Raw genomic sequence first — 14,381 nt, forward strand, 5'->3', positions numbered from 1 at the left:
ATTTTGTTACATGCAATAGTTATGTATCAGTTTCTGGGGAAGCTGGCTGACAACCAATATGGCCGCCCTCACTGTATCCATGGCTGTTGTCACCCATCTTTCTCGGAGCCCTGATTCTGTGTAGTCATGCCGCAGCACATCTCTATTACTTTGTCTGACCTGTGGGGGTGTCCTGGATATTAACTGATGATGTTTTTTTTTTTGTTTTTTTTTCTTATAGAGGGAAAATTCTGTGACTATCCTACCATTGTATCGTACAACGGTAGGCATGCGTGTTTTTCTATGTTTTTTTTTCTATGTTGTGTATATTTTTAGGGCTGAGATGTTGCAGGATGTATTTACTGTACTGCTTTTGTTTTTGTATGTTTTTCTTCCCCCTAGTTTTTTCCATCTCTGGCTTTTTGAGCTTATTAACGCCCTCTTCTCTCACCTCTCTGCCGCCCTCCTCTGTGTCTGGCCGCTCTCTCGCCTACACTTTGCTTTCCTTTATGTCTTTCCTTATATTGGTCCTGTGGGATTTTAGCCATAACTGGGACAGCCAAGGTCTGCAGGACTCCGGATACTGAGAAGGTTCATGGATGACACCACGGCCGGCCGGCCTGCCTGGAGTGCTTGTCCTTTACTTGGAACACGGGGAATGTTGCTCAACCACATATTTGTAATAGAGGAGCTGGCGGGGTGAAGCAGTCACCACTACCCCATGATGGGAGCACGTGTTGGGAACTACAGAGAGGCAAACATCAAAAAGGAAAAGTAGGGATGGCTAATGCATTAAATATGAAAGGTCAGGGCCGCTATCGGGACCATCTTCCCCGGCTGCGTGCTTTTCCATCCTGCTGCGTCCTACAAACTGATTACTACAGCAAATGGGACTTGGAGAGAGATTAAAAACATTGGCTTATTTGCATGTTTTCTTCCCAGAATTCCCCATGGCAGCAGATGCCTGAGGAGGAGGAGGGGGGCTCCGGGTGCAAGATGATCAGGCAGATTTTTGCACCTGTGTTTGCTGTTTGGTATCTTCCTGTGTTTTGCCAACTTTCTAAAATTGGACAGTTGCTAGGTTACTAGACTGTTTTCGATGAAGAAGCCAAGGTGGCGGCCATTTTTAGCTTAGCTTCTGCCAAAAGGTCGGCAATGTATGACAAAGCGATGTGCTGCCGACGGGAAATGTTGTTTTGCTGAACATGAATGTATTTATAGGCTTGAAATGATTAAAGAGCAAATAGAGATGACATCAATATTAATGTGATCGGGAATCTTTATAAATCACCAAAGACTATGCTAAATAATACCACATCCATCTGCCACATACCATATACCACATAATACTGCCCCCTATGTACAAGAATATAACTACTATAATACTGCCCCCTATGTACAGGGATATAACTACTATAATATTGCCCCCCTATGTACAGGAATATAACTACTATAATACTGCCCCCCTATGTACAGGAATATAACTACTATAATACTGCCCCCCTATGTACAGGAATATAACTACTATAATACTGCCTCCTATGTACAAGAATATAACTACTATAATACTGCCCCTATGTACAGGAATATAACTAGTATAATACTGCCCCCTATGTACAGGAATATAACTACTATAATACTGCCCCCTATGTACAAGAATATAACTACTATAATACTGCCCCCTATGTACAAGAATATAACTACTATAATACTGCCCCTATGTACAGGAATATAACTAGTATAATACTGCCCCCTATGTACAGGAATATAACTACTATAATACTGCCCCCTATGTACAAGAATATAACTAGTATAATACTGCCCCCTATGTACAAGAATATAACTACTATAATACTGCCCCCTATGTACAAGAATATAACTACTATAATACTGCTCCCTATGTACAAGAATATAACTACTATAATACTGCCCCCTATGTACAAGAATATAACTACTATAATACTGCCCCCTATGTACAAGAATATAACTACTATAATACTGCCCCCTATGTACAAGAATATAACTACTATAATACTGCCCCCTATGTACAAGAATATAACTAGTATAATACTGCCCCCTATGTACAAGAATATAACTACTATAATACTGCCCCCTATGTACAAGAATATAACTACTATAATACTGCTCCCTATGTACAAGAATATAACTACTATAATACTGCCCCCTATGTACAAGAATATAACTACTATAATACTGCCCCCTATGTACAAGAATATAACTACTATAATACTGCTCCCTATGTACAAGAATATAACTACTATAATACTGTCCCCTATGTACAGGAATATAACTACTATAATACTGTCCCCTATGTACAGGAATATAACTACTATAATACTGTCCCCCTATGTACAGGAATATAACTACTATAATACTGTCCCCCTATGTACAGGAATATAACTACTATAATACTGCCCCCTATGTACAAGAATATAACTACTATAATACTGCCCCCTATGTACAAGAATATAACTACTATAATACTGCCCCCTATGTACAAGAATATAACTACTATAATACTGCCCCCTATGTACAAGAATATAACTACTATAATACTGCCCCCTATGTACAAGAATATAACTACTATAATACTGCCCCCTATGTACAAGAATATAACTACTATAATACTGCCCCCTATGTACAGGAATATAACTACTATAATACTGCCCCCTATGTACAAGAATATAACTACTATAATACTGCCCCCTATGTACAGGAATATAACTACTATAATACTGCCCCCTATGTACAGGAATATAACTACTATAATACTGCCCCCTATGTACAGGAATATAACTACTATAATACTGCCCCCTATGTACAGGGATATAACTACTATAATACTGCCCCCTATGTACAGGGATATAACTACTATAATACTGCCCCCTATGTACAAGAATATAACTACTATAATACTGCCCCCTATGTACAGGAATATAACTACTATAATACCGCCCCCTATGTACAGGAATATAACTACTATAATACCGCCCCCTATGTACAAGAATATAACTACTATAATACCGCCCCCTATGTACAAGAATATAACTACTATAATACCGCCCCCTATGTACAAGAATATAACTACTATAATACTGCCCCCTATGTACAGGAATATAACTACTATAATACCGCCCCCTATGTACAGGAATATAACTACTATAATACCGCCCCCTATGTACAAGAATATAACTACTATAATACCGCCCCCTATGTACAAGAATATAACTACTATAATACCGCCCCCTATGTACAAGAATATAACTACTATAATACCGCCCCCTATGTACAGGAATATAACTACTATAATACCGCCCCCTATGTACAGGAATATACCTACTATAATACTGCCCCCTATGTACAGGAATATAACTACTATAATACTGCCCCCTATGTACAGGAATATAACTACTATAATACTGCCCCCTATGTACAGGAATATAACTACTATAATACTGCCCCCTATGTACAGGAATATAACTACTATAATACTGCCCCTATGTACAAGAATATAACTACTATAATACTGCCCCCTATGTACAGGAATATAACTACTATAATACTGCTCCTATGTACAGGAATATAACTACTATAATACTGCCCCCTATGTACAGGAATATAACTACTATAATACTGCCCCCTATGTACAGGAATATAACTACTATAATACTGCCCCCTATGTACAGGAATATAACTACTATAATACTGCCCCATATGTACAGAAATATAACTACTATAATACTGCCCCCTATGTACAGGAATATAACTACTATAATACTGCCCCCTATGTACAGGAATATAACTACTATAATACTGCCCCCCATGTGCAGGAATATAACTACTATAATACTGCCCCCTATGTACAGGAATATAACTACTATAATACTGCCCCCTATGTACAGGAATATAACTGCTATAATACTGCCCCCTATGTACAAGAATATAACTACTATAATACTGCCCCCCATGTGCAGGAATATAGCTACTATAATACTGCCCCCTATGTACAGGAATATAACTACTATAATACTGCCCCCCATGTGCAGGAATATAGCTGTTATTATACTACCAGTACTTTCTCCAGTATTGTATATAATGTTGTGTATAATTAGATTCCTGGGCCTCCTATGTCTGGAGATGATACATGATTGCAGATCTGTCCTCTTCCCTGCCGGCTTGTTGAGCTGTTGCCTGGTTGCAGATCTGTACCTTTGTGTAAGTGGTTATTTGTTGACCCTGTGGCCGCAGCCCCTCAGTAAATCTCCTGAGGTGTGAGCTGGGCCGTTCCTGTGTGTTGGAGACACAAGCCTTACACGCTCAGGTTCATAGTTAATGGGCTGTGACCTCTCTGATGGCGGCTGATTTGTGTTCTTCCAGGGTCAGGATTCAGCGGGTCACATCCTCCCCCTTTGCTGCTGAATGTTGCACTGTATTACAGGTTTGTCTCCTGTCAGATACACACCACTGCCCGTCACCCGTGCCGCCTGTACTTCAGGGTTTAGGCCTTTGGTTTGTTTTTTACAGCTTACAATAGTTGTACAAGTGTTCCCACCCGCTTCACTCCTTGGACGTCACACTGGATGTATGAGGGTTAAATGGACAATCAACTTTTTATTGATAAACGAAATAAAAGAATTTCGCTGTATTGACCCACGGCCTGTGTGAGGCGTCATATCCCAGTGATGGCAAACCTTTTAGACACCGAGTGCCCAAACTACAACCAAATCCCACACATTTTTTGCAAAGTGTAACAATGTATAAATTTAAGCCGTAACTTCTGACTCCCCGCTCTGTCACAGGTTTACATTGTATCGGCCCCTGAGGACATCAATACAGTAGAAAGAAGGATAAGAAGTTTGGATCATCATTGTAGCTTCCTTCTAGGGTCCTGGGCTGCCTGGGACTGCAGGGGGTGCAAGTCCTGTCTGGCGAACCCTGCCCTGGGGTGATGGCAAGGATGCCCATTTAGAGGGCTCTGAGTGCCACCTCTGGCACCCGTGCCATAGGTTCGCCACCACTGTCATATCCTCTATTGAGTTCTATTCACTGCCTTGATAGATTCCATTTTTTAAGAAGTAATTTGCTGAATCGGGACAATACACAGCTTAGAAGGTTTCAGTATCTAAGCACTGGGACCCCTAACAACTTCAGGATCGGGGTCTTACATTCCCTCTTTGTTTGGAGCCCCATTTCTCGTGACTCAGAAGGCTGATGCCTAGTGGTCACACCTCCAGTAATCCGGCGTATACCCCCTATCCTTATGCACTGACCATGGGCAATGGTAAAAACGTCCAGCAGCCTCTGTTCTAGACTCCTGTCACTGTGATACTTTTGTGAGCTGTAATCTGTCTGGTTTTAGCAAGTTTTCAGAGCTTAGTTAAATAGGGAGGAATAGCAAAGCCTAATGATTAGGAAGATATTTTACGATGTATCCTCAGTTGTATTTTCAATTTATCTTAAGCTCAGTTCACACTACTGTTTAAACCTCGGTTCCAAAAAAAAAACCACAGGAAAGAACAGAGCAAATTCCATTGACATTAATGTAAATTCTACGCTCTCCATCTTGTTTGTGAAAACAATGGAGGTGAAAAGTCTGTGTGCATAACGGATGATGGAATTTTACATGGATAGGAGACGAATAGTTAGATACTGTCAGATCTTTTCTATCATATAAATACATAGATGATAGATCAATAATAAATGTCAGATGTTATGTGTGGCCGGATCACCTGGTGTCATCTCACACTCTGGATGGATAGATATGAGATCCACAATTTCTCATAATAAGTGCTAAAAATGGACAACTGACAAGTCTTCAGCGATGTTCAGTTTATTTCATTTTATTTATCATCCGGTTTTCTTTCTTTTTTTTTTATCGAATATAAATAATTAATTGTTTTGTCTGTGTGAACTTCGCCTTAAATTTGTAGAAAATCTGATAAAAATTAAAGTTTGGCTGTTAGTAAAGGGTTAAAGCAGGTCTTGGAGTTTATCCTGTGACCTTCCTGTGGCCTTGCCCTTACCTTCTAGAACTGTCCGATACAAATCCTTCACAAACACTGGATAATAAGTGCCCGGACTATGATGACGGATTTTCATTAGGATTAGCACAAAGTGCAGCGACCTTCTGAAATGTAGGGAAATGGATCCAGCATTGAGATGGTAATTCAGTTATGGAAGTTTCCAGGAGAGAGGAATCCTTTACCTCGGTGCTCGGAACGGTGCGGCCTGCCCGGCTCCAGCACCAAATCACAACCATGTGCGGCCCATGGAGAGAGCGGCCCGGAGTCTGAAGGAGATAAATATCTTAATGGCTCTTCATTGGATAAAATCCTTTGATACTAAACTTTTCAACCTAAGGATCTTTCATCCCGAGAATGCTGTGGTCGGTGAGGTTTGCAGAACGAGAGGCTTATGACCACGATTGCTCAAGATGATCTATCTCTCAGCCTCGGAAAAGAGCATTTTGTGAGATTTATACGTGTATAGCGTCTAATGCATCGGCAGGCTTCAATTCCGTGCTTCCTCTCCTCTAATATCCTTGTAATGTTGTTACTGCTGAGGGGCCGTTACCTTAGGCCTGATATTGACAAGCAGCTTTAAGGCTTTCCTCCTAAGTTTTTTGTTTTTGGAATTCCTTGTCCTGTCTGTACGGGATGTGTCACACTCTCCATCCGAAACCTTTGTAGTTGGTAAATGTCCTGCTATAATTACAGTGATCACTGACACACAGACAGCAGAGAATTATAAGAGTGAATGGCCTCTAAGGAGTGGAAATTACTCTCACTAGTCGTCACTTCTATTTTAAGCGATTTCATTTTATGAGGTTTTGTATTATAAGAGGAAAAAAGCCCACCCTTACCTTCCTGGAGATCCCTGTATGCGAAAGCTTTGGCTTGGTACTTCTATTCTCATTGGACTGTGGAAGCACTGAGTAACTATGACCAGAGACCGAAAACTGCTCCTAGAGATGTTGGGGTCCTCAGGAGGTGAGAGGGTCTACCCTAGTCCCTCTGTGCGTTGGCCTTGCAGGCTGTTACACTGTCTCACCCTCCCCCTGCTCCCTCAGCACTTGTGCACTGAGCACTTCCTGAAGTTTGAGACAGTGTAGCAGTGTTTAAAGCCACAGCATGAGGGATTTTGATGGTAGATTTCCTTTAAAGAGGACCTGTTATCCAAAAAAACACACTAGGAGCTGCTTAGTAAACTGCTAGCTTTATCAGAACCCTCCGATAAAGCTAGCAGACACTGCAGTGCCGTACAATAGGAGCGCGGTCCGGCGTATTCATGAAGGGGGCGGGACTAGGAGGCGGTGACTGCTGCATAAAGCTCGACAGTCGACTCCGGCTTATGGCATGGGAGAGGTGGTCCGGGGAAGAAGCAGCCGCATGAATACGCCGGACCACTGTGAGCTTTGTCTGCCGTTCCAGCACTGCAGTGTCCAATAAAGCTAGCAGCTTATCACTGCTAAAAATGGAGTATCTCTAGGAGCTGCTGACTTTATTTATGTCCTTAAAGAGGACCTGCTTAGTAAAGAAAAGTAACCAAATCATTTTTACCCAATAGTTGGCCAACTTTTTAAAATGATGACATTCTGCACTGGGGATCCGACTCGACGACTGCGCTATTTTTGTTGGAGGCCGTGAAGCAGCTAATGATTTTATAAGCAGGATGTTCTTACAGAAATCAATCTATTCCAGTGGGAAGGAATCGGCCTGGAGAGGTGCTTTCAGAAAGGATGTCCCCAAAATAGCCTGTCTGGAAGCAGCAAAGCGGGAACAAGAGCCGGAGGCTGCTGGACGGCGTTCAGGGAGCTGCGACGCGGTGTATTTAGAAAGTGATTCTGACGTCGGTGGACATATTGACTCGTGTTTGCGTGTGAGCCGACACACTTGGAAATAAACAAACGCGGCCTGTCTTGGACGCTCATTCTCCTTCCCCGGGCAGACGCAGGATGTGTTCAGGGGCTGCGATTATGTAAAGCTGTGAAATTGGATTTTATCTGTGGAAACATTCCTTTCCCCCTTCAGTCAGGGGAGGGTTATATTTACAAGGAGCTAAAATGAACTTGTGGAAGGCAATGACCTACATTTCTCTGTAATTATAAGGCTAGAGTTCCTCTGAGAGTTAATAAACAATTCATTAGCATCACCGAGGAGCGGCCATATTGTTTCCGCTGCAGCTAACGATTTCTGCTGGAATAGACAAAGAAGTTGCTGATGGGACTGGAAACGTTGTTACATCTGATACAATGTGTCATCAGTAAACAAAGTATCTTCTCATGTACTGGTACGTTATTAGGGGCTCCGTAGGATGGAGTGGATGTTGTGTTACATTGTTACCTTCTCCATGTGGCTATAATGTCTCCAGGTGACTAATGGCATCATCTGCCTTTGGCAATTCACATCTCATTGCAGTTTTCTGCCTATGGCAGTGATGGTGATGCTGTTATAGACCGAGTGCAACCCAAAACCCACTTATTTTTATTGCAAGGTGCCAACACAGCGATTCAAGCAGTAACTTATTGAAATCTTCTTGCTCTGTGCTGTCCCAGTTTTCAAAGGTCCTGAGGTCACCAATATAGTTGAGAGAATGAGGGGAAATTTGGATTATCATCGGATAGATGAGCGGACCATTCCCATTTGGTTGTCCACTGCACGACCCGGACATGTAGATGTATCCGCTTCCAAACAGCCGCTATGGGATATTGAAGCCCCTAGCAAACTGTTCATGGCTTTGATTGGCCAGGGGTGTCACAGCCATGGCTGGTAGCTAAGGATGTTAATTTGCCACATTGGTTGTTCAAAGCAGCAATATGTCTGGGTTGTGCGGGGCGCACCTGAACCCGAACAGGAGGTTTGGGTCCTCTCATCCCTGTTCAGGCGGCTCCACTGAAAGCAAAAATTATGGGCCCCGCAGCCCTGTCCACGGTTTCTCTCTTCCTGCAGTCTCCAATAGACCTTTAAATTAACGCTGATCGTGGCATGTTCTGAGCTATCTGGCACCACAGGAAGATCCATTAAGTCCTGGCTGGTGAACACAGTGCTGGGGCAGGACCTTGACTGCCTATTGATAGGGCTCTGAGTGCCCCCTCTGGCTCTCGTGCTATAGGTTTGCCACGACTGGCCTATGGATCACAGGGCCCACCATACACTATAATTTCAAGTGGCAAACCTATAAGCTGGACACAAGTACATAAGTATGGCAGCATGACTGGTCCATATATACATAAATAAGACTCTATAAGAGAACATCTTCTGCTCTTGGCATTACTTAATCTGGATGGCACTGAGCTTCTTCTCGGCTTCTCTGAAGTTCTGAGCTTGGCCTACGGGCTGCTCTTAGTCAGAGGGAAGGCGACAGACAAATCTGTTTGTGTAGACGGTGAAGTGAATAGGTTCCTGCAGGCGCAGATTCGCCGCTGCATGGGGTGACGTCTTAATCACGGCCGCGTCTTGCAGTGGGCGTTCTTAAGTGTTCTCAACATACGCTCTGTGATCAGGGCTAACTTGTCCGGGTAGGTTGAGGTCCTTTATTTTGCTGTGTACTATTAAGGGATTACCAGCCTTGAGGCCTGTTAAGAGGCTCATGCAGATTTACATCCCTTTTACAGAAAGACTCATTAAAGCGCTGGCAGAGGGCCTTGATTTGTGCAATAATTTCCCCTGACTGTTGTATCCCAGGCTTCCCGCAGGGTAGCGGAGTGTGTGTGTCTCTTCATTTCGGAGCTGTAGACTCTCACAAGTCGTATCCGTCCTTCAGCGTCCCTTAAAGGAAAACTGTCCTCAGGATGCACGTTTAGCATGCTGCATAATGGTGCGTGATCTAACGTACTTATTACTTTGGGTTTAATATGCATACATTCTCTGTCCTGCAACAGAGCTGAATAATTACATGGGAGGCGGCAGATTAGACCATTTTGTAGGCCAAAGAGTGCGTCATCGTATAGGGGCGACATGGCCACCGTGATGCGTGTAAAAGTCACAGCTTCTATCATAATCTACCCCTCCTCAAACAGCGCCGCAGTTCAGGCTGCATGAGGTATTGCAGATTCAAATGGACTGCAGTGTATTGTATAGAATCCCCTATGCTTTATACTGCAGGCTGCGTCTTGTAGCATAGTAAATGCATCCCTTGCTCTGTGCATGCAGTAGCGCCTTGGCAGCAGGTTTGTGGGCACCCTCCCCCGTGCCCCCCAGCATTGCCCGCTATCTCACTAATGTGGCACAGCGAATCTGACTCCTACAGATTACAGGGAAGCCGCGAGCTCCAAGCAAAAGTTAGGAAACCCAATTAGTGTCTTATCTCTTAGCTTATTCCTTGGAGCACATTGAAGGAAACCAGTAATTTAATGTGAGTCTCTTGTCCGGTAAACGCTCTGCTAGAAATTACATCTGTCTGTTACAAGTTATCTGTCATAACGACTCGGCTAATTATCTCCACTAATGAATCTGTGGCTGCTGGTAGGAGCTGCAGAATGGAGACTTGGCTGCTTGTACATGTGAGCTATTGGGGGTCACTATAGATGGGAAGGAGACGAAAACTAACAGGTTACAAAACATGGGCTCAGGCGCCTTCCACATCTTTGCTGTTTGCCTAATTTGCCATAACCTTTTCCAGCAACCTCTGGACGGACTCCCATCATGAAGGTTAATGGTGGTGCTTGTCCATTCACTGGCCTCAGCTTTGGCATGCTGGGGTTGGTTCCTGTTCTGTTGCATTTGGAAATAATTGTTATGTGACTGCAGCTAGATGGGGACTTGTCCACAGATCCCACTACCTGTGGCGGCTCCCCACGTGCTGATATCGCTTGTGATTACAGTCAGTCTTGGGGGGGAAGGGCGGGTTTGTATTTACGATCCCCTTTATAATTTGATCCATCTGCAGACGTCTCAGGACAGACATTGTCCCACAGCTGCTCCCCACAAAGCTTTAAGGGGATTTTCCGATAACTCACGAGACGTTACGCAGAGATTTGCAATGCCGGAGGACGGCTTTCTGTCTGCAAACTGTAAATGTAACTATTAAGAAATCTGATCGCCACATCTGTTGCCGGATGGATTTACAGTTTTCTCTTCTGTCCATTTCTGGCATCTGTCTTGACGTTGGAGGTGCCAAGGCCTGTAAAATCTGAGTCTCCCCGGATGCCACTTTCCCAGAAATGTACTGAAGGAAAAAAGGAGGCTCCTCCAGGAGAAGCCATTAATTATAACTCCGTCTATCCAGACGCAAACTGGAGCCGTCAACATCCATGAGCTGATGCCTTCAAAAACCCTCATATATCTTGTCACCTTCCTGATCCCAGATACAGAGACCTGTCCTTTTACAATGTTACGCCCATGGTTAGACTGTCGCCTCTTGTATGGATCCCTGGGAGTCCACAGCTTCCAGAATGGAGGACCTGCGCTTTTAGGGAGCGTTCACAGATCTCTGTGGTCCTGGAAACAACTAATGATATTTGTTGTGTCCGTCGCTCCCGGCTGTAGAAAAGAAGCTTCCAGCTCATCAGACGCCAGAAACTATACCGTGCAAAACGCTGGGATTGTTTCATACATCTCATTACCTCCACGTTTTCTACACCATGCTGGAGGGAAACTGACACCCTACATAGGTGAACGAGCCCGAACCTGTTTACTCAGTATATCTCCGTCCTGGAGAAAGCGAGGGACTGTCCACCAGCGGCGCCATTGTTTGGTCATAAAACCTGCCGTTCCGGTTCTGATTCAGTTCTTTGACGTCACTCCTTATTTTGTACACATTACTAGCAGAAATATTCCTGTGTAACCACAACGCAGACAGTCCTAAGGTTGCGTCCTGTGCAGGGAGAATTGTGTCCTTAAAGTGGAACCACAAAGCCCAGCATGATGGTAAATCTAGAAAATGGCTAATGCCTCCTGGGAGTTGTAGTTATCATTCGCCCCTGTCCACGTATTCTGCATTGTTCTCCGTAACAGTCCACAATGTGCACACAATGGCTGCACGTGGGGGAACGAGTTCCCTTTAAAAGCGAGCATGGAATAAAACAATTCCTGTAAATTCATTCCATGATTGTTTGAAGTTCCAGGGAAGTGAAGGTTCAGACCTGTGCGGTGGGCCCCGGGGGTAATATGAGCGGGTTCTGGGGTCTGTTACTCCAGAGGTCTTCACGAGTTTTCAGTAATGTGAACCAGACGAAGGTGGGGAGATTACAGGGAATGGGATGTGATGGTTACAGAGGCAAAAACCTGAAGACTGATTAATGGCAGAAAGCGAGGAAAGTGATGTGAAAAATGAGTTTGACTTACTGAGCGAAGGCACGAGAGGCTGAACATGAGTCACCGACTTGGCAACGCCGTACACCGTGTCACTCCAAGGTCACCGGTTCAGTCTGAGCGCAGTGCTGATCCGCCAGGTCATGGGTGACACTGGGTGCCTTCCTTGTATTCAAATTACTAAACGTAAATTGTCACAAATAGGCCAGTGATATCTAAACATTAATGTACATCCGTATATGGCACAGGGAAAGCTATTAATCTACACGCACTGGACTTGTATCCCCATAAAGTTTTCCGCCACAGTCCCCTTACAGCAGTTTTACCCTCAGGCTCCATGGTGGCGCTCCACGGCGGTGGTCCTGTCGCTCCATGACCGTTATGGCTCGGCCGCTCACAATGACTGTGACAGCCATGCCCCCCCCCCCCCCCTCCCGGATATCCTGGACCACATTGCCCTCCATAATGGCCACAGCGGTGCCATTACATGCACCAGGAAGAAGAAGGTGAACTCCAGGGACCTGAGCGGGGAAGCGACACATGCAGGATATCGGGTGCACGATCTTAGTGACTCCCCGCACAGCGCATTATACACGGACAATGCACTTACATGCACCGGGAAGAAGAAGGTGAACTCCTGGGACCTGAGCAGGGAAGCGACACATGCAGGATATCGGGCGCAGGATCTTAGTGACTCCCCGCACAGCACATTATACACGGACAATGCACTTACATGCATCAGGAAGAAGAAGGTGAACTCCGGGGACCTGAGCGGGGAAGCGACACATGCAGGATATCGGGTGCACGATCTTAGTGACTCCCCGCACAGCGCATTATACACGGACAATGCACTTACATGCACCAGGAAGAAGGTGAACTCCAGGGACCTGAGCGGGGAAGCGACACATGCAGGATATCGGGCGCAGGATCTTAGTGACTCCCCGCACAGCACATTATACACGGACAATGCACTTACATGCATCAGGAAGAAGAAGGTGAACTCCGGGGACCTGAGCGGGGAAGCGACACATGCAGGATATCGGGTGCACGATCTTAGTGACTCCCCGCACAGCGCATTATACACGGACAATGCACTTACATGCACCAGGAAGAAGGTGAACTCCAGGGACCTGAGCGGGGAAGCGACACATGCAGGATATCGGGCGCAGAATCTTAGTGACTCCCCGCACAGCGCATTATACACGGACAATGCACTTACAAGCACCAGGAAGAAGAAGGTGAACTCCAGGGACCTGAGCGGGGAAGCGACACATCCAGGATATCGGGTGCAGGATCTTAGTGACTCCCCGCACAGCACATTATACACGGACAATGCACTTACATGCACCAGGAAGAAGAAGGTGAACTCCAGGGACCTGAGCGGGGAAGCGACACATGCAGGATATCGGGCGCAGGATCTTAGTGACTCCCCGCACAGCACATTATACACGGACAATGCACTTACATGCACCAGGAAGAAGAAGGTGAACTCCAGGGACCTGAGCGGGGAAGTGACACATGCAGGATATCGGGTGCAGGATCTTAGTGACTCCCCGCACAGCACATTATACACGGACAATGCACTTACATGCATCAGGAAGAAGAAGGTGAACTCCGGGGACCTGAGCGGGGAAGCGACACATGCAGGATATCGGGTGCACGATCTTAGTGACTCCCCGCACAGCGCATTATACACGGACAATGCACTTACATGCACCAGGAAGAAGGTGAACTCCAGGGACCTGAGCGGGGAAGCGACACATGCAGGATATCGGGCGCAGAATCTTAGTGACTCCCCGCACAGCGCATTATACACGGACAATGCACTTACATGCACCAGGAAGAAGAAGGTGAACTCCAGGGACCTGAGCGGGGAAGCGACACATCCAGGATATCGGGTGCAGGATCTTAGTGACTCTCCGCACAGCGCATTATACACGGACAATGCACTTACATGCACCGGGAAGAAGAAGGTGAACTCCAGGGACCTGAGCGGGGAAGCGACACATGCAGGATATCGGGTGCAGGATCTTAGTGACTCCCCGCACAGCGCATTATACACGGACAATGCACTTACATGCACCAGGAAGAAGAAGGTGAAGGTGGAAGCGACACATGCAGGATATTGGG

The 14,381-nt window shown here is 45.2% G+C and overlaps 1 protein-coding gene across 4 annotated transcripts in view; it reads left to right on the top strand.

The window, feature by feature from the left end:
• Window positions 1–14,381, top strand: part of RXRA (retinoid X receptor alpha) — a 142,414-nt gene that overhangs the window by 51,869 nt on the left and 76,164 nt on the right. For 3 of the 4 annotated variants that reach the window (XM_072125785.1, XM_072125782.1, XM_072125784.1), the window contains exon 2: window positions 221–262. The exons of the other annotated variant lie outside the window; for it this stretch is intronic. Coding sequence is in view for 2 of the 3 variants with exons in the window: in XM_072125782.1 (XP_071981883.1) it covers window positions 221–262 (42 nt within the window). In the remaining variant the exon portion in view is untranslated. The remainder of the gene's footprint in view (window positions 1–220; window positions 263–14,381) is intronic. 4 annotated transcript variants of the gene reach the window in all.

The sequence above is a fragment of the Engystomops pustulosus genome, chromosome 9, assembly GCF_040894005.1.
Source record: "Engystomops pustulosus chromosome 9, aEngPut4.maternal, whole genome shotgun sequence".
Classification (NCBI taxonomy): Eukaryota; Metazoa; Chordata; class Amphibia; order Anura; family Leptodactylidae; genus Engystomops; species Engystomops pustulosus.